The 17240-nt window shown below is 48.2% G+C and overlaps 3 protein-coding genes across 3 annotated transcripts in view; 2 read left to right on the top strand and 1 right to left on the bottom strand.

Moving 5' to 3' along the window:
* Gsc2 (goosecoid homeobox 2) overlaps positions 1-510 on the top strand; it is a 5433-nt gene extending 4923 nt beyond the window's left edge. Inside the window, exon 3 of the mRNA XM_015500178.2 lies at positions 362-510. Coding sequence (XP_015355664.2) covers positions 362-472 — 111 coding nt within the window. The 3' untranslated portion in view covers positions 473-510. The remainder of the gene's footprint in view (positions 1-361) is intronic.
* Ess2 (ess-2 splicing factor homolog) overlaps positions 1-10989 on the top strand; it is a 14839-nt gene extending 3850 nt beyond the window's left edge. The window contains exons 6-7 of the mRNA XM_015500395.2: positions 9549-9664; positions 10214-10989. Coding sequence (XP_015355881.1) covers positions 9549-9664; positions 10214-10493 — 396 coding nt within the window. The 3' untranslated portion in view covers positions 10494-10989. The remainder of the gene's footprint in view (positions 1-9548; positions 9665-10213) is intronic.
* A 1240-nt stretch (positions 10990-12229) lies between these two features.
* On the bottom strand, positions 12230-14976 carry Tssk2 (testis specific serine kinase 2). Its single transcript, XM_015500394.2, has one exon. It carries the CDS (start codon positions 13513-13515, stop codon positions 12439-12441), a length of 1077 nt encoding a protein of 358 aa, XP_015355880.1. The 5' UTR covers positions 13516-14976; the 3' UTR covers positions 12230-12438.
* Between the last annotated feature and the right edge of the window lie 2264 nt (positions 14977-17240).

Raw genomic sequence — 17240 nt, 5'->3', positions numbered from 1 at the left:
CCCCGCTTTTTTTTTTTTTTCCTGTGATAAATGAGGCATTCGTTCATGTTCCAGATTTTGGGAAGTTCAGAAATTCACAAGCTGTATAAGGGGCGTCCTGGTCGCCGCTGGGCAGAGGCTGGGGCGGGAAAGGGTGGGAAAAGGGTTTCCATCCTGCATCATGAGCCATTCGTCCCTATCTGCAGCAGATAAGGGAATGTGGTGTACCGCCACTAAGGTGCTGGCTCCGCAGGCCTAGTCCACCCACATCCCTGTGGTTAAGCCCCTACCCAGGTCTGGCCCTTGAGAGTGGCGCGGGGTGGGGGTGGGGGGCACGCGGATCCTGGGAGTCCCATCAGTTCCTTCTCCTCTTCCTCCTCAGGTCTGGTTCAAGAACCGCAGGGCCAAGTGGCGACACCAAAAGCGCGCATCAGCATCAGTGTCAGCGAGGCTCCTGCCCGCGACCAAGAAACCTCCTAAGGAGAGATGCTGATGGGTCTGGGAGCTACTCTTGATCTTGACCATGATCTTTGGGGTTCACAAAGAGAGAGGAGAGACCTACCTGAACAGGAGCTAGGAGAACATTGCAGCCTCTTCCATCAGTCTGCACAGCTTCGTACAGTCTGGAGCTAATGCTGGGGTGCCAGTATATGTGTGTCTGGTGTTAACTGCCCCATAGAAGGATTGGACAGCAAGCACCTGAGTGTCCTGTCTTCCCCAGTGGCAATAAGGTAGGAACCAGGAAGGTTCCCTTCGGGTGGAGTGGGGCAAAAGAGCAACAGCTTCCTCAACCCCCACTCACCACACAGAAAGGCATTGATTTCACCCCAGAATAGGAAATACCACTTGTCAACACCTGCATCTAGAATCCTCCCCAGAGGAGTTTCCCTCCCTACCCCTGGGCGGGCTGGATTCCCTCCTCTCCTCATGGGGATATGGGCCTCACAGACCTGGTCTTCCACTCTCCTTGGGCTGGATGGTGGTGTCTGCACAGTCCTGGGCTTGCTGCCACTTTGCATGTCCTATGCTGGGCCTTGGTGTCTGGACCTGCAGAATAAGAAGGTTGGATGAGGTAATTTTCAGAAGCTTTCTCACCTGCTCCTTATAGTGATATCAAGAAATAAATAAAAACTACAAATACCACAGAAGCAGTTCAGAGTCCCAGATCTGCCCTAGCTCCATTTCTACATCCAGGAGAGAGCTGCCTCTACTATCTCTTTCCAGGGAATGGGGAATTAAAGTCTTTTTTGGGAACTCAGCCCAGTAGATCTGCAGTCCCTATTCCAGGTGCCCACAACAGAGCAGACTGGCTCATGGAAGGTGGCTAGACTCTCTGTGGGCCTGCTTTGTCCTTTAAGTGCTTCATGGACAAGGGTCCTTGGCTTCCTCCCTCTGGGGATTTCTATGCAGCAGAGTTTACCTCCCTTACAATGGTCAACCTCTGCCATCTAGGGTAGGGCAAGACAAGGTTGGATTGAGGTGACACCACACACACGGCCTTGGGAAATATCTGCTTTCTCCTCTACTATTTTGGCCCCAGGATGAAGGAAAGTGTAAAACAAGACTTCCATTTCTCCAAGTGGACTCATGCAGTGTGCCAGAGGCACCTAACACCTCATCTGGCTTGAGCACTTTGTTTTCTCTTCTTATGGGTCCTGGAGATTGTGGGGAGTGATATCTACAAGAGACACTGTTCATTCATAAAAGCCAGACAATGGAAGCTAGGGCTGAAGCTCCTGGGGCTCTCTAGGGATGACCGGTTCAGATAACACCAAGAAGGTACCATGTCTCCCAGCCAGAATTGCCCCTGCACTGCTGGGTACCTCCAAGACAGGCATTCTCACCACACACTGGGCTGTCACAAAACTTCTGCCTGGATCCTGGCCTTGCTCTTGAAGATTTCAAGGTGAACAAGACTGTGTCCTGGTCAGCTCCCCTGCAGCCTGGGGCACCACCATGTTGCTGGGTGATGTGTCTCTTTTCCTCCTTGGCTGAACAGCCATTTATCATTGTGTAGGGCAATCACAACCCAAGCTTGCCTGAACTCCACCTTCCATATGCTGCTGCTCTCCTGAGCTGTTTCCTCCCTATCTAATTGCTCCTTGGCAAGCTGAACCCCTTCAAGTTGACCACTGATATAAGCATTCTTGAAATTTAGTCCCAAGTGCTCCCCTCTTCTTCTATTGGTTTCCTTTTCCACCCTCAGTTTTCAATTCCCATCTCTCTGCCACATTCACATTGCTAACCCAGGCCTCTTCCCTGAGCTAGATATTTATATCAAATTTCCCCCCTAACTACTCCATCAGGAAGCCCACAGGCTCATCAAGGTCACATTGCCTATAGTAAGCAAACCAGCTGCATAAGCCAGAGAGGTAATAATCGTCCAACTGCTCTTTGTCCCTCACCCACTATACCCAGTCCAACAGCCAGTCGATTTTACTTCCAAATAAATACATAGATATATCTCAGAATCTACCTTCTTTTCAGTTCCAACTGCACCAATCTGATGCAAATTACTGTCACTTCTCACCTTCACCATTGCTGCAATCTCCAACTTCGTCTATCTGTACCTACTTTGGCTCCCCCTTAATTCAGAATAAAGGTAAAACTCACTAGAACTCATGAAGCTCTGTGAAGGCTGGCTCTGCCACTTCAGTGTCATCTCACACCTCACTGAACTCTGTCTGTGTATGGCAAAGGTCTGCTTTGGGATTTGCCTTGCTCCCTTCCACCACTGGGGCTTTGTATATGCTCTTCCTGTTTCATTGGTTCAACAATGCCTGTCCATTCATCTTTTGGATCTGCAATAACTTTCTGCCTGGAGAAATTTCCTTGACTTGCCTCATTAGGTCAAGATTCCCCAAATAAAAAAATTTTCTTGCATTGCCATAGCTTCTATTTTAGACTTGTTTGTAGAATGACCTAAATAGTTTCTCTCCTCCCCATTGGACTGTTAGCTTTAAAAGCAGGAACATCACCATGAAGTCCTCAATGAGTCCATATGAATGAATGGATGACCACATATTGAAAAAGCAAAATTCAACTAAATCATTCTTGGGGCAGAACTTGTTCACTTGACATAATTCACAAAAAAACCTCCCTTTCGGAAGGAATTCCTGAAAAATGCTTAGGTAACTTTCTGTTCCATTTCAGTGAGAATTGGCTTTCTTCTGGAAGACCACTCTGGTATTTAGGGACCTCCTGTAACCAGTCATTTCTTTATTGAACAACTTTCTTATTCTTTGTTTTCATTAATCTTTTGTTAGATAACTGCCAAGAAAGAATTATCTTGGGGTTTTTTGCATAAAGTTTGGAATGTGTATATAATCAAGTTTTCTGATGAATGTGTTTTTGTTAACACACTGAAACATATACAGTGATTACTGGTGACAAATCCAGAGCCTTTTGATTTCCCCCAAGCTGAAATTTCTCACGTTAGCATGAACAAATCAAACAGTCCCCACCACAGCGCCCCCTCGTGTCCACAGATCAGTCAGGCATGAATGATGCAGGGCGGGGAAAAAAGACTACAACTCCTATGAGAGCCAGCGTTAGTAATGACGTCACTACGGAGCGCCGACGGATGCTAAAAAAGCACTGTTTCCCTATTGGCTGACTGTTGGGAGGCGCTGACAGAAAAGGTGCTCCCGTCGCCCCATACCCTGTGACGCGCCACCGTCGCCCGAGCGGTTCTGGGATAGTGATGGAGACGCCGGGAGTATCTACCCGGACTTTATTGCTCCCGGCCGCGTCGGGGCCCCAGAGGAAGCGATCGGCTGGGGAGACCGAAGCTGTGAGGAGCAAGCAGCGGGTCCTGGACGAGGAAGAGTATATAGAGGTAGTCACCTCAGTGAAACGCCGGCGACTTCCGGGTCCCTCCCTGGTTTTGCGCTTCTCTCGGTTTCTTTATCTCCGGTCTTGGCTCTCCAGTCCACTAGTGGAAGTGGAATAGCCGAGTCCCTGCTCTTGAGGTGTGGACAGTCCCGAAAGCCAAGTAAATGGTGGGGAGGGAGATGTCCTTACCTGAGGAGGCACTAGCAATATTTTCAGGGGAAAGTAGAGGCGGCTGTGGCGAGGGTCGGGGACATGAGTTTTTCTATTAAAGTGTAAGAGTTTGACACACTTGAAGGATGGTGGCAAAGAGGACTTGACTTAGTCTGCAATTGTGGCAACAACATTGAGTGAGTGGGCTGCAGCCCCTAGAAGGAGGGGTTTGTTCTACTTCAAATACGCAGGAGGAAGGACTAGTATAAAGTTTAGTTTTAGACTGGTTAAATTTGGGACTTTTCTAGGATGTACTGACAGGCAGTATTAATGGACAGCTGGTTACACAGATTTGCTGCTTCCAGAGCTAGGTCTAGCTGGAGGTGCAGATTTTGGGGATTTCACTATGTGACCATAGTGACTGGCTGAAGTCACTCGAGAAAGGTTTGGATTGGAAATAGAAACTCCTTGGTACAGTGAAGGTGGTCTGATTGGTATGAAAGTGGAGTCAGTAAAGGAACGCCCGTTAAGAGTGGGAGAGAGAAGAGTTTTATGGACATGGAGAGCATATTTAGTAAATGTTGGATGTTGCAGCAAGGCCACATGGGATGTTCAACCTCACTACAAAGGGCCCCTGAGCTCCTTCAAGCAAGCTGCAATTATTAGAGCAGGCAGAAGCTGAAGGAGGTTCATCAAGGGCTTTAGCTTGTATAGCAGTGAACTGTGAGGTGGAGCACCCAGATTGCAGCTCTGACTTTTGTTTTTATGTCCAAAAGGGCCTTCAGACAGTCATCCAAAGGGATTTCTTTCCTGATGTGGAGAAACTGCAGGCACAGAAGGAGTACCTGGAGGCTGAGGAAAATGGAGATTTGGAACGAATGCGCCAGATTGCAATCAAGTTTGGCTCTGCCCTGGGCAAGATGTCTCGAGAGCCTCCACCACCTTGTAAGGGGACCTAGTGGGTGGCAGAGAGGGTGAAATCTACTGAACTTTGCTATAGGCTTGCTCTAAACCCTACATCTCTCTCTTTCCCCAGATGTGACTCCAGCCACATTTGAGACTCCTGAGGTGCACACAGGCACTGGAATGGTGGGCAGCAAGCCCAGGTCTCGGGGCCGAGGTCTGGAGGAAGGTAATTGAGCGCTCCCTCTTTTGGTCACATAGTGGTGATTATGTGGGAATCTTATCCTGTGAGGCCCTGAGAGAGTGGTCCAGGGACTTCAAGTCACCTCTTGCCCCTGAGGAGTCTCCACTCCTGAATAGGGGTCAGGAAGTATTGGACTAGGAGGCAGAAGATCTGTTTTAACTCCCAAATGTGGAACAGCCCTTCAAGCCTCTCTGTGTTCCATCTCTATGGATTGAGAATTTTACTCTCTCTCACTGGTCTGCTGTGTGCCAGCCCTTGCCCTGCAGGTTTCATGGGCCTTGGAAGGCTCCATTCATCATTGTCTCCTGAAATTGTTTCTTTCATATTGGTCACTTCTCCCAGATAACTGCACTGTTCACTCCTTCACTTGCTTCAGGGAAAAATTTCCTGATCTCCCAGTGTAAATACCTTTGGTGTTATGTTCCTTCCAGCTTGCCTTTGTGTTTTTGCTGTAGGTCATAACACCTTTTTTTTTTTTTTTTAAGTTATTGATGGACCTTTATTTTATTTATTTATATATGGTGCTGAGAATAGAATCCAGTGTCTCACACACACTAGGCAGGCACTCTGCCACTGAGCCACAACCCCAGCCTAGGTCATTTTTTTTTTTTTTTAATATTTTCTAGTTGTCAATGGACCTTTATTTTATTTATTTATATGCAGTGCTGAGAATCAAACCCAGTGCCTCACACATGCTAGGCAAGCGCTTTACTACTGAGCCACCACCCCAGCCCCCAGGTCATAATATTTTAAAACTCCTGTTTATTGCCTCATTCTAAATAATATCACTTCCATGAAAGCAGGGACTTTGTCTTGCTTCCATCTGAATGCTCTGCATATAGAAGAGCATATGATATGTTGTGGGTCTTCAACAGACATGGAGAACAGATGAATGAGTTATTTTTGGCATATTTACTAGAATATGAGACACAGATATATGGGATACGTCCTGAATTTAGAAAGGAATCTTTTTTAGGAAAGAGCATTCTGAAGTCTTGTTAAACGTAAGTATATCATGCACTGTAGGACTTCTTGGTCACTTTATCTTTTCATTGGAAATAGAATATTAGTGCACATATAGGTGGACAGCATACTTTGTTCTACCAGGTTCTAGTCTACAGTATACTTTATTGGCACAGACATCCCAGTGTGTTCAAACAAATATGTTTTTTGTTTTGTAGCCCAGCTCCCTCTGCCATTAACACAGATCTTGTTCTTGGAGCTTGATTCTCTATTGAAGGGTGGCATGAATCACAGGGCAATTTGAAGATTCTTTTCTTTTTATATACCTTATATGTCAATAAACGTAGGAAACCTTTTCATAACCTAAGTGATAGGTACTTTTGTCATTCTTGTTTACAGATAAAGTGAGGCTCCAAAAGGCGGTAACTTGTGTAGTTCTCAGAGATGATCATTGGTGGAATGGAACTTAAGTGATATCTCTTTGACCCCAGGTCTTAAAACTGTAGTCGCTGTGCTTTGAGCACAGTCTAGCCTATACCTGGTGGTAAAGTTGTTACTACGATAGAAGATAAAACTCTTCTATAAGCTGGGTATGATGGGATGTTCTTAATAGTCCCAGCTGTTCAGAGGCTGATGTAGGATTGTGAATTTGACTCCAACTGGGTAATATAGTGAGACTTTGTCTTAAAAAAATAGAAAGCAAACATACAAAACAAAACAAAAAACTGTCTTCTAGCACTAGGGTGCCACCTCAGTGGTATGCCACTTTCCGGGGTGGCAGTAATATGGTTGAGGTTGTGGCCCAGCACCCCCACGTGATTACAGAGGCCCCATTCGGAACACTATGTCATATAAGATTCCTGCCACAGGGGCTAAGTGGCAGGTCCAGATACTTAGATAACTACCCACCTGTATTGCAAATACCAGGAAGCAAGGAATGATTAGATTAAGGAAATCCCAGGGAGGGAAGGGAAGTCCTGAGGGCTTTGGAGGTAGATCCTGCAGGATTTGCATGGTTTTGGCAGAGGAAAAGCCAGCCAACAGCAGAACTTTTGTGATCAGGGATTTTGTTTTAATGCCTGGCTCATCATTCCCCAGAATAGTCTCCTTAGACATACTAGAGCTCCAGATAAACATTGCCAGAAGTTTTGGTGCCATGGTTTCAGAATTTATCTGGGATGCAATAGCCAAGATAACCCTGAGAGTAATAACCAAGAGGGATCTATGCTGTCATACATTAAAGCATTCCCTAAGGCTCTTGACATGTGAAAAGTGTGCCCCTGCCCAGCAACTCAGGAGGCTGAGGCAGGAAGGTTGTAAGTTTGGGACTAGCCTCAGCTATTTAGCAAGGCCCTAAGTAAATCAGTGAGACCCTGTCTGAAAATATAAAGTGCTCAGGATAGCTGGGCGTGATGGTGCATGCCTGTGATCCCAGCAAGAGGCAGGAGGAATTCAAGTTGGAAATCAGCCTCAGCAACTTAGCAACACCCTATCTCAAAAATAAAAAAATAAAAAGGACTGAGGATGTAGCTTAATTGTAGAGTGTTCCTGGATTCCATAGGGGGCAGGTAAGAATTGTGCCCTGGGACCAAGAGCCCATGGCCAATAGCAAAGGAAAAATAGCACTGAAACCATCCACAGTTCAAGTAAGAACTGGAGGTATTATAAAGATGGCAATTCAAATTGTGCTGAATAGCAAAATATTTAGAAATAAAGTGAACTGGGTCCTTAATACATATAGCAAAATAACTTGCAGAAAGATAAAAAGGTTAAAGGTAAAAACAATCACCATTAAACAACTAGAATAAAAATAGTGGTGAATATTTTTGTTGTTGTTGTTGTTGTTGTTGTTTTGGTATCAGGGATTGAACTCAGGGGCACTTAAACACTGAGCCACATCCCCAGCCTTTTTTTTTTTATTAGAAACAGGGTTCTTGCTGAGTTGCTTAAGGCTTCGTTAAGTTGCCGAGGCTGGCTTTGTACTTACAATCCTCCTCCCTCAAGCCTCCCAAGCCACATGAACATTTAGTTTTATCTTAGGAACTTTCTAAACATAAAAGTAAAGGAAAAAATTTCACTAAGTAATAGCTACAACAGTCCCCTCTTATCCATGTTTTTGCTTTCCAAGGTTTCTTGTGGTCAACTGCAGCTTGAAAGTATTAAATGGGAAATTAGAGAAATAAGTGTTCATAAGTTTTGTTTTGTTTTGTTTTGGTGCTAGGGATTGAATCCAGGGGCTTTCTACCACTGAACTACATTCCAAGCCCTTTTTATTTTTTATTTTGAGACAGGGCCTCACAAAGTTGCTGAGGCTGGCTTCAAATTGTGATCTTCTGTTTCAGCCTCCCAAGTCACTGGGATCATCAGCATATGCCACTACATCCAGCAACAGTTCATAAGTTTTAAGTCATTTTATGATAATATTCTACTTTATCTTGTTGTTTTTCTCTTACTATGCCTAATTGTGTGTGCGTGTGTGTGTGCACGCGTGTGTGTGTATGTGTGTTTGTGTGTGTTGCTAGGGATTCAACCCAGGGTCTCAAGCATGCTAAGCATGAGCTGTACCACTGATATATCCCCTAACCTCTAATTTGTTTGTTTTGGTACTGGAGATTGAACCCAGGGACAGTTTACCATTGAGCTATATCCCCAGCCCTTTTTTATTTTTCATTTTGAGACAGGATCCCACTAAGTTGCTTAGGCCTTGCTAAATTGCTGAGGCAGACCTTGAACTCTTGGGATCTTCCTGTCTCAGCCTCCCTGAGCCACTGGAATTACAGGCATGATCCACCATGCCAGGCACAACCCCTAATTTGTAAATTAAGTTTTATTATAGGTCTGTATAGGAAAAAATAATATATAGTTCAGTTTTCAAGAGTCTTTTGAGGGTCTTGGAACATCACCTGAGGATAAGAGGGGATACTATATATGAAAATGATGAACTTTGGTACAGCAGAAAATGTCATTTAAAAAAGCAAAAGCAAATAATTAAAAAATAAATTTGGTGTAGCTTAATTTAATTGATAGGTAAAGTTCTATAAGTAACAACAATAGACAACTAAAAAGAAGATAAACACTTGGATAGAAAAAGGGGCCACATTCACATATGGAGAGTTCTTGAAAAATACAGAAGGGTAATAAAGACAAAAAGATTGTCACACTAATAATTGGAAAAAAATGAAAACAGGACACTTTTTTCCCTGAAGGCTTGTCAGAAGTTTATACCTTGGCAGTCCTGGCCTTGAGAACCTGTTGAATCCAGGCAAGGAGGGGGGCCCTGGGGAATGTACAGGTATGACAGGATGGGTAGGGGCTTTTGATAGGCTACGGGGGAGGGTGGCAATGAAGGGTTGCTGGGATTATGGCAGCCAGGGAAAAAAGATTGGCATCCACAGCAGCTGTTCTTCCAGGTGAGGGACTGCCTGGCTTGGTGACAGGTCCCACACAGGCCACCCACATGCCTGCTGCCTTGTAGATCTTGGAGCCTGGCCGTAGGGAGCGGCTGGGCCTGAAGATGGCCAATGAGGCTGCTGCCAAGAATCGAGCTAAGAAGCAAGAAGCCTTGCGGAGAGTGACAGAGAACCTGGCCAGGTGAGGGGCAACTAGGTCCTGGGAAGGGGTAATGGGTGGGGATGAACTAGTGTCTGCCTTGTCCCTGCTCTGCCCACACTCAGCCATGTGGATGTATGGCTTATAGGGTAGAACCCAGGGCAGATCCATGGGGTTCTGCAGTGGGTGCTGTAGCTGCTCCTCTGCTATGGTTGCATGTGGACCAGGCTACAGGACTCTTTCTGTGTTCTTTCCTCTACATCTCCTTGACCTGTCCTTAAGAGTCACCTTTAGGCAATTTGTCCCATTATGAATTCCTATCAGTCCTGTGGAGACAGTGTTATTATCATTCCTCTTGGAGAGAGGTGGGAACTCCAACTTTCAGAGGTCTGTAGTCTACCCAGCCTCACAGCCAAAGGCAACAGCATCAGTTGAACTCAAGTTCAGTCTGATTGCTGTGTGCTAAGCCACCCAGTGTTGTCTTCCTCAGTTCAGAATGACTGTACCTCTGACAAGGCTTTTCCTTAGGGGCTGAGGGAGGCCTTACTCTGATACCTAACCCTACTTCTCTCCCTAATCCCTTCATCCCAGCCTCACTCCCAAAGGCCTGAGCCCAGCCATGTCCCCAGCCCTGCAACGCCTTGTGAGCAGGACAGCCAGCAAGTATACAGACCGAGCCCTGCGGGCCAGCTACACACCATCCCCAGCACGTTCAACCCACCTCAAGACTCCAGCTGGTGGGCCGCAGACCCCCACGAGCACACCAGCCCCTGGTTCTGCTACACGCACACCCCTCACACAGGACCCAGCCTCCATCACAGACAACTTACTACAGCTCCCTGCTCGGCGCAAAGCCTCAGACTTCTTTTAGAGCCAGGCCTGTGCTGGGCCCTTGGACATTGTGTGGAACCTTCAGGACAGCTGTCCACCCAGCAGAGGACTCCACCTGGAAGTTCAGGCACAGACCGGAGGCATTTGATCATCACAGGAATCACAGATGAAAGATGCTGTGCCTCAGCCAGGCCAGCATGGGACACATGCCCTCTCCCTTTGGGATACAGCACCCATGCTGTCCCTTGGGGCCTTGCCGAAAGTTTCTATGTCATTAAAGAACACCTGGCACATTCTGGCCAGGCTGCCCTTCTGCCCTGCTCCTTGAGTGGGCCCTGGGACCTCCTTGGGCCAGCTGTGCTATCTTAAGACTTCAGGATTAGAAGCAAGGGTGCCTCCAGGGGAGGAAGCTGTGGGTAGGGTGGCTCCTCCATTATTTTCTGTGACTCCCTTAGCTACCTTCTGAGCTGAGCTCACAGGTCTTTCTGAGGAAGTGATGGAGCCTCCAGAAATATATTCCTCATGGTCATCTGGAACTCTGAGCCTGTGTGGTTTTCTGGTTATACAGCCATGTAGGTCCTGTGTGACAGACCCTACTTCTGTATAAGGCACTTTCATGGTGGCCTCAGCCATCACCCTCTCCCAGCACTTGACTTCCAGCTCAGAACAGAACCATTTCTACCTTCCTGCCTGTATTCTCCCCCCACTGCTCTTGGTCTGAGACATGGGTGCCCAACCCTCAAGTGATTGATGGCCAGCTGGGCTCATATACCTATTATCCATGGAATTGAGGGTCATGTCATGGTTTAGTTCAAACCAGTGACTTCAGGCCTCAAGTGGGGGTCACAGGCTATACCCTCTGGGGGACCCAGAGTTCCCACTGTTCAAGGGGCTTAGGGAACACCTGATACAGCTCAGAACAGAGTCCTGCTTTATGACCAGTACAAGCCATTTTCTCCAATCTTTCTGTGTTGGTCCTCTTGCCTGTTCCCTAACTGTTGATGTTTTCTGGAGGCTAGTCCAGAGACTGACATCTGCCATTTGATACCTGACTAGGGTTTCTGCTAACCTGTGCTCCCCCACAAGTGAGTTTCTGCAAGCTCCTGGGGTGGCTGTCCTGGGACCCTCCAGGAGTTGAAGCTAGGATGCTTAGTGGTCAGAAAGGTGGGGCCTTGTGTACTTTTGTCTAAGAAGGAAGGTTGAACTTTAGCCCCTGGGAGCCTCCAGGAAGTGGGAGGCAGGAGGTACTGATGACCCTCAAGCACTTAGCATGTAGGTAGCATGCTCTGGGGAGTGATGGATTATCAAACGGGAAACATAAAAGACTGGGCAGTGCCATCACCAACAGCTGCTTCATAGAGCTTGCAGGCCCAAGTGGTGGGGAAGGTGCCCGCAAACTGCCTCATCTGGACTGCCCCTGGATGATGATAAGGGTGGCCCATGAGCAGCTGAGCCAATCTCAAATGACCCCAGGGATTAGAGGAGGACATTGAGCAAAGAGTTGTGAGAAGGAGTATAACAGGGTCAGCATAGGCTGCACTGCATGAAGTGAAGGAGAGGCATGGAGCTGCTCAGCCCTGGAGGCCTCAGGGACAGGGGCAGGTCAGAGGCAGACAAGTGTGGGCCTGGTAGGTAGACCATGGCAGAAGTCCTCTTGCCATAGGCCTCACCATGAGTCTGCCTATACCTGAGCACCGGCCTCTGGTCCCCTATGCTGGAGACCCCTGCGCCGGCTGAGTCCTAGAGAAAAAGACTCCTCACTGGGCACTCTTAATGCTTGTATACACTTTGTGGTTTATTTGGTGGTCAGTAATTAATGTCTTTGCAACTAAGTGGAAGAAAGCTAATAGAACGTAATCAAAATAGTGGTTTAATTGACGGATTTTACTTGTTCCTTGCACCTGTGCCTTCTTCAGCTCCTACCTGCCTACTTAGTTTATGTGAGCGCAAACTACACGTTACGCCCCCCAGGGCCCTCTCCACCACTAGGTGCTTGCCTTCCCAACCTCAGCTCCGGTGATGTGATGGTCTTTAGCTCTGGAGGTCTCAGCCAGCCTTTCCTCCATCCTGTCCTCATTTTCAGGCACCACCAGCAGTCGGTGTTGGGTTTTGGCCCCCAACTTGTGGTCAGGCCAGTGCTCGGGCCTTGTACCTGGCCGGGTATCCAGTTTACACTCAGCCCGGTACTTGCCCTCCCCCTCCCTCTTGAAGGAGGCAGAAGACATGGCTTTGGGCTTGGGGGGCTGCAGCCACGAGTGGCTGAGAATCTCGTCAATGTGCAGCCGTCGGTTGACATCTGGCTGCAGGATACGGTAGATGAGGTCCTTGCATTCGCTTGTCAGATTCTTGGAGAGGGGGAAGTCCACACGGTGCTCCTTCTGGATGCGCAGCATCTTTTTGATGTCAGAATCATCGTAGGGCATGGAGCCACAGACCATGATGTAGAGGATCACGCCCAGGCTCCAGATGTCATACACCTTGGGCTGGTAGGGGATGCCCTGCAGCACCTCGGGGGCTGCATATGCAGCCGACCCACAGAAGGTCTTGCTGAGGACGATGCGCCCGCTCCCGTCTCTCAGGCAGCGCTTGGAGAAGCCGAAGTCAGACAGCTTGATGTTGAAGTCCTTGTCAAGGAGAAGGTTTTCGCACTTGAGGTCTCGGTGGACAACATCTAAGTCATGGCAGTACTTGACAGCTGAGGAGAGCTGGCGGAACATTTTACGTGCTACATCCTCATGCAGGGCCCCTCGGCACTTGATGAACTCGAGCAGGTCACCCTGGACCCCAAGCTCCATGACAATGTAGATGCGCCCATCAGAGGTCTCAAAGATCTCATATGTCTTGATGATGGAGCGGTGGTTGACAGTTGCCAGGATGTCCATCTCTCGAGGAAGGAATCTCTCCACAAAGTCAGTGGGTGTTTTCTTGCGGTCGATAATCTTAACTGCCACATTAAACTTAAGGCGCTCAGAGTAGGCAGATTTGACTTTTGCATAGGAGCCCTTGCCCAGATTGATTCCCACGATGTAACCCTTCTTCCTTAGGACCGCGGCATCGTCCATGGTGCCAGGAGCGGCCGGTGCCGCTGCCCTCTACATCCCCTCCCCACACGGGCCAGCAGGCATTGTCCTCATTTGCACTGTGGGGAGTTGTCTGGCTGGGCTGGGCCTGGACTTGGAGGGGTAGAACGCTCAGCATTGTCGCCAGGTGACTTCAGCGAATGAAGTCATAAAGCCAGGCTGCCGGGAGTGGGGACTGGGGAGTGGGGACTGGGCTGAGGGGAATGGGGCCCCTGGAATCCTGGAAGCCAGGCCAACCTGGAAGGAGCACCCTCTTCCTCCCCGCCCACTGGAACAAAGCCAGGACCCAGGATTGTGGTAACCCTCCCTGCTCCTCTTTCTTGCTATTGCTTCCCTGTCATAAGTCAGGCCCAAAAGGAGGTGGCTCAGGTCCAGCCAGAGTACCAATCCCATGCCCATTTCTCTTACCTGGTCATGGGAACTGACCCTGCATTGGTCCTTCTTTCACTAGGACCAGTTTTCCTGCAACTTCTTAGGGGTGTGAAGAAAACTCCATAGAGCTTCTTGGAATCTGTGATATCTCAAGCCAGTGGTGGTTCCAAACCTGGTGGACCAAAGCAACTCTTGTGTTTGAGATCAGGAGCTGGAGTCCTTGGGCTAGACAACTAGGCAGATGAGCTGCTGTTGCTTCAGTGAGCAGGGGTGTTTATGGGGATGGGAGGGCAGACAGTACTCAGAGATGCATTGTTTGCCTGGCTAGGTGGCTAAGGGTCCAGGGCAGGGAGATGCATGTTCCAAGGGGCAGGGCAAGCTTAGAGATGGGTCAGGCTTCAGCCAGGTGGAGGAGGTGGTGGGGCATCTAGTCTTCTGAGAGTGGCTGACAAGTCAGGAAGGGAGAGGAGGAGAAAGTCAGGGGCTTTTTTCTCTAAGTGATGGGAAGTGATTGCATAATCCAAGTCTCATTTTAAGGTGGTCACTGGCAGAAAGAAAAGAATTAGCTTTGGGGAGAGTGTGGAAGCTTACTGCCTTGGGTCAGGTTTGAGAAATCTGGGCCAGTGTAGGCTTCTGGGGGTTTAAAAAAAGCCCCAAAAGGGTCAGCCTGGATCTAGTCAGTGAGTGGGATGGTTCTGTGGCAGGGTCCTGGGGGATTGGCAACATTCAGAGCATTGTCCATGAAGGGCAAGCTTCTGGGTGGGGAGGGGGTCCAGAATATTTCACTTTGGACATTTGGACATTGATGTGGAGTGAGCAGGGGTCACTTGCTAGAACCCTGGCATTACATATCATTTGCATCTCAGACTGCCTATTGTACCTGGTGTGTGGATTTTTGCTTTGGAAAATTATATCCTTTATGCATCTCTTTAGCTACTTTGGAAGTCCTGATGTTTGCTTGCCATCCATCAGAGGCATCCTATGCCCACAGAAGCTTCCAATACAGGTGAGCTAGGGGTGTTGTATTAAGAGGGAGCAGAAAGGCCTGTTTCTTGCTTTTTCTTTTTTTAGTTGCAGGTGTACATAATAACTTTATTTATTCATTTATTTTTATGTGGTGCTGAGGATCAAACCCAGTGCCTCACACATGCTAGGCAAGTGGCCTATCACTGAGCCACAAGCCCAGCCCAGAAAGCCTGTTTCTATGTGGGATTTCAAAGTTTCCAAAGAGGAAGTGACATAGGAGTTCTGGTGCAGAGAATCCACAGAGCTTCACCAGGTGGACAATGGGATAAACATGTTAGGCGGAAATGACATCTTGGAGCAAAGGCATAGCTGTGTGGACACATCTGGAGCTTGTAGTGTGCCCTGAGTCTGGCAACCTAACTTGGGCTGCCAGTATAAGAGACAGGATGGGTAGGGTGGGCAGATGTATCCATGGTGACCACCTTTCAGCAGCACCAGATTCCTGAGTCAGGCTCTGGCTCTGTAGAGTACTCATAGCCAATAGCTTTAGCTTCATGCATTCCTTTCTCCGAGAGGCTCTTTTTGGCTGAAATGACCATAACTTCACTCCTTTGTGTCCTAGAAGGGGCTGGCTGTAAGATTTGCAGGCAAGGGGCTGGGGATGTAGCTCAGTGGTAGAGCACTTGCCTAGTACGTGTGAGGCACTGGGTTTGATCCTCTGCACCATATAAAAACAAACAAATAAATAAAAAAATATTTTAAAAAAGATTTGCAGGGCAGGACCCAGGAGTATGATACTTCCCTCTTCTCCCACATTCCTAGCAACCACTGATGCTGTAGCATCTCTGTTTATTAAACACAGGGCACACTACATACTATTGGTCATAATATTGGTTAATTGCACCAATTCATCATCTCCTCCTCCTCCTCCTCCTCCTCCTCCTTCTTCTTCCTTCTCTCTCTCTCTCTCTCTCTCTCTCTCTCTCTCTCTCTCTCTCTCTCTCTCTCTCTGTCTCATGGATGTTGCTCTCTCAACCCTGCCCTTGCCCAGGATAGTGTGGTCTCTCTGTTTCTTCGGGGACATGCTGTAGGAAGCAAGTGTCAGCTTGGCACAAGCAGAGCTGCTGAAACTTGGCACAAGCAGAGCTGCTGAAACATGGAGTGGGTGGTTTTGTCCTGGGTGTTTTTGTCACGAGGCTAGGGCACCTAGTATATTTGGAGTAGGTTAGATCTGACTGGAGACCTCTAGGGTTATACCTAGTGTGGCTGGGGACCTGCACATTCCGGGAAATCTATAGTCCTCTGAGTTTCACTTTCTTAAATAAATTAGATCCCCACTGACCCATTCTTCCCACAAGCTTGTGAGAGTCTGTTTTAGGTGCTGAGGGACACCAGTGAACTAGAGGCACTCATGCCTTCCTGGATTCCAGAGGTCAGGGAAGCTAGATGTCATACCGACCAGTGTGAGTGCATGATGGTGGTTGTGTCCTGACATGGCACCATGGAGCTGTGAGGACAGAGAATTGGAGATTAAATTTAAGAAGGCTGAGGTCTGGGTAACTAGCCAGGTGGAAGAGAATCGCGGGTAGGTAATGCCTATAATGGCCTGAGGGTCACCTCATGATGAGGACATAAATGACCAGGGAACCACCTTGAAGTCTGGTCCTAAAGCCTCTGAGGATGAAGGTCAAACACACCAGAAAAACTGTCCAAAAGGATGAGGCTATCTGTGGAAGCTATTGTTACCTGGTTGTTACCTGGGCCTGCTGCTCTGGTACTGTGCTTTCAGGTAGGTTGCCAATCCTTTCTATTTTCACACCTGTAAAGCACACAGCAGGTACTCCTAAAGCCCCCCCTGCCCAGGATGCCTTCTGGCTGGGATGGGCTGCAGTGAGTCACTCCTAGGCCTTCTTACTCTCCTCTGTCCTGAGGACTATGGAAGACCTGCAGGGATGAGCCATTCTCCACCTCCCCACCCAGATAGCATCATGTGCCCTGGGATACCATTCCAACACAAGCTTATTCATGGGAAAGATGCTGGGAGGCCTTCTAGTATTACTGAGGACTGTTCTGTGCCCAGATCCTGGGTACTCAGAGGCCTCCCTGGCAGAGTTCACAGGAACAGGATGCAGAGCACCAGTAGGAATCCCAAAAAGGTTTTGTGGAGGCCAAGGCCCCTTGGCTAAGCCTGGGGAGATGGGCAGAGTCTGCAGGGGCAAGTCTACTAGTAATTATGGCACTAGTGTGTGATGGAGGTATGGGGGTCAGGGTCATCTCTAGGAGGCCAGCAGAAAAAGGATGGGTCTAAAGAAGGCCAGGGCTGGGATTGTGGCTCTGGGGTAGAGCACCCGTCTAGCATAGGTGGGGCC

Source organism: Marmota marmota, unplaced genomic scaffold (assembly GCF_001458135.2).
Source record: "Marmota marmota marmota unplaced genomic scaffold, marMar, whole genome shotgun sequence".
Classification (NCBI taxonomy): Eukaryota; Metazoa; Chordata; class Mammalia; order Rodentia; family Sciuridae; genus Marmota; species Marmota marmota.
Note: the sequence above shows the minus strand (reverse complement) of the source record. Positions and strands in the feature narration are given on the sequence as shown.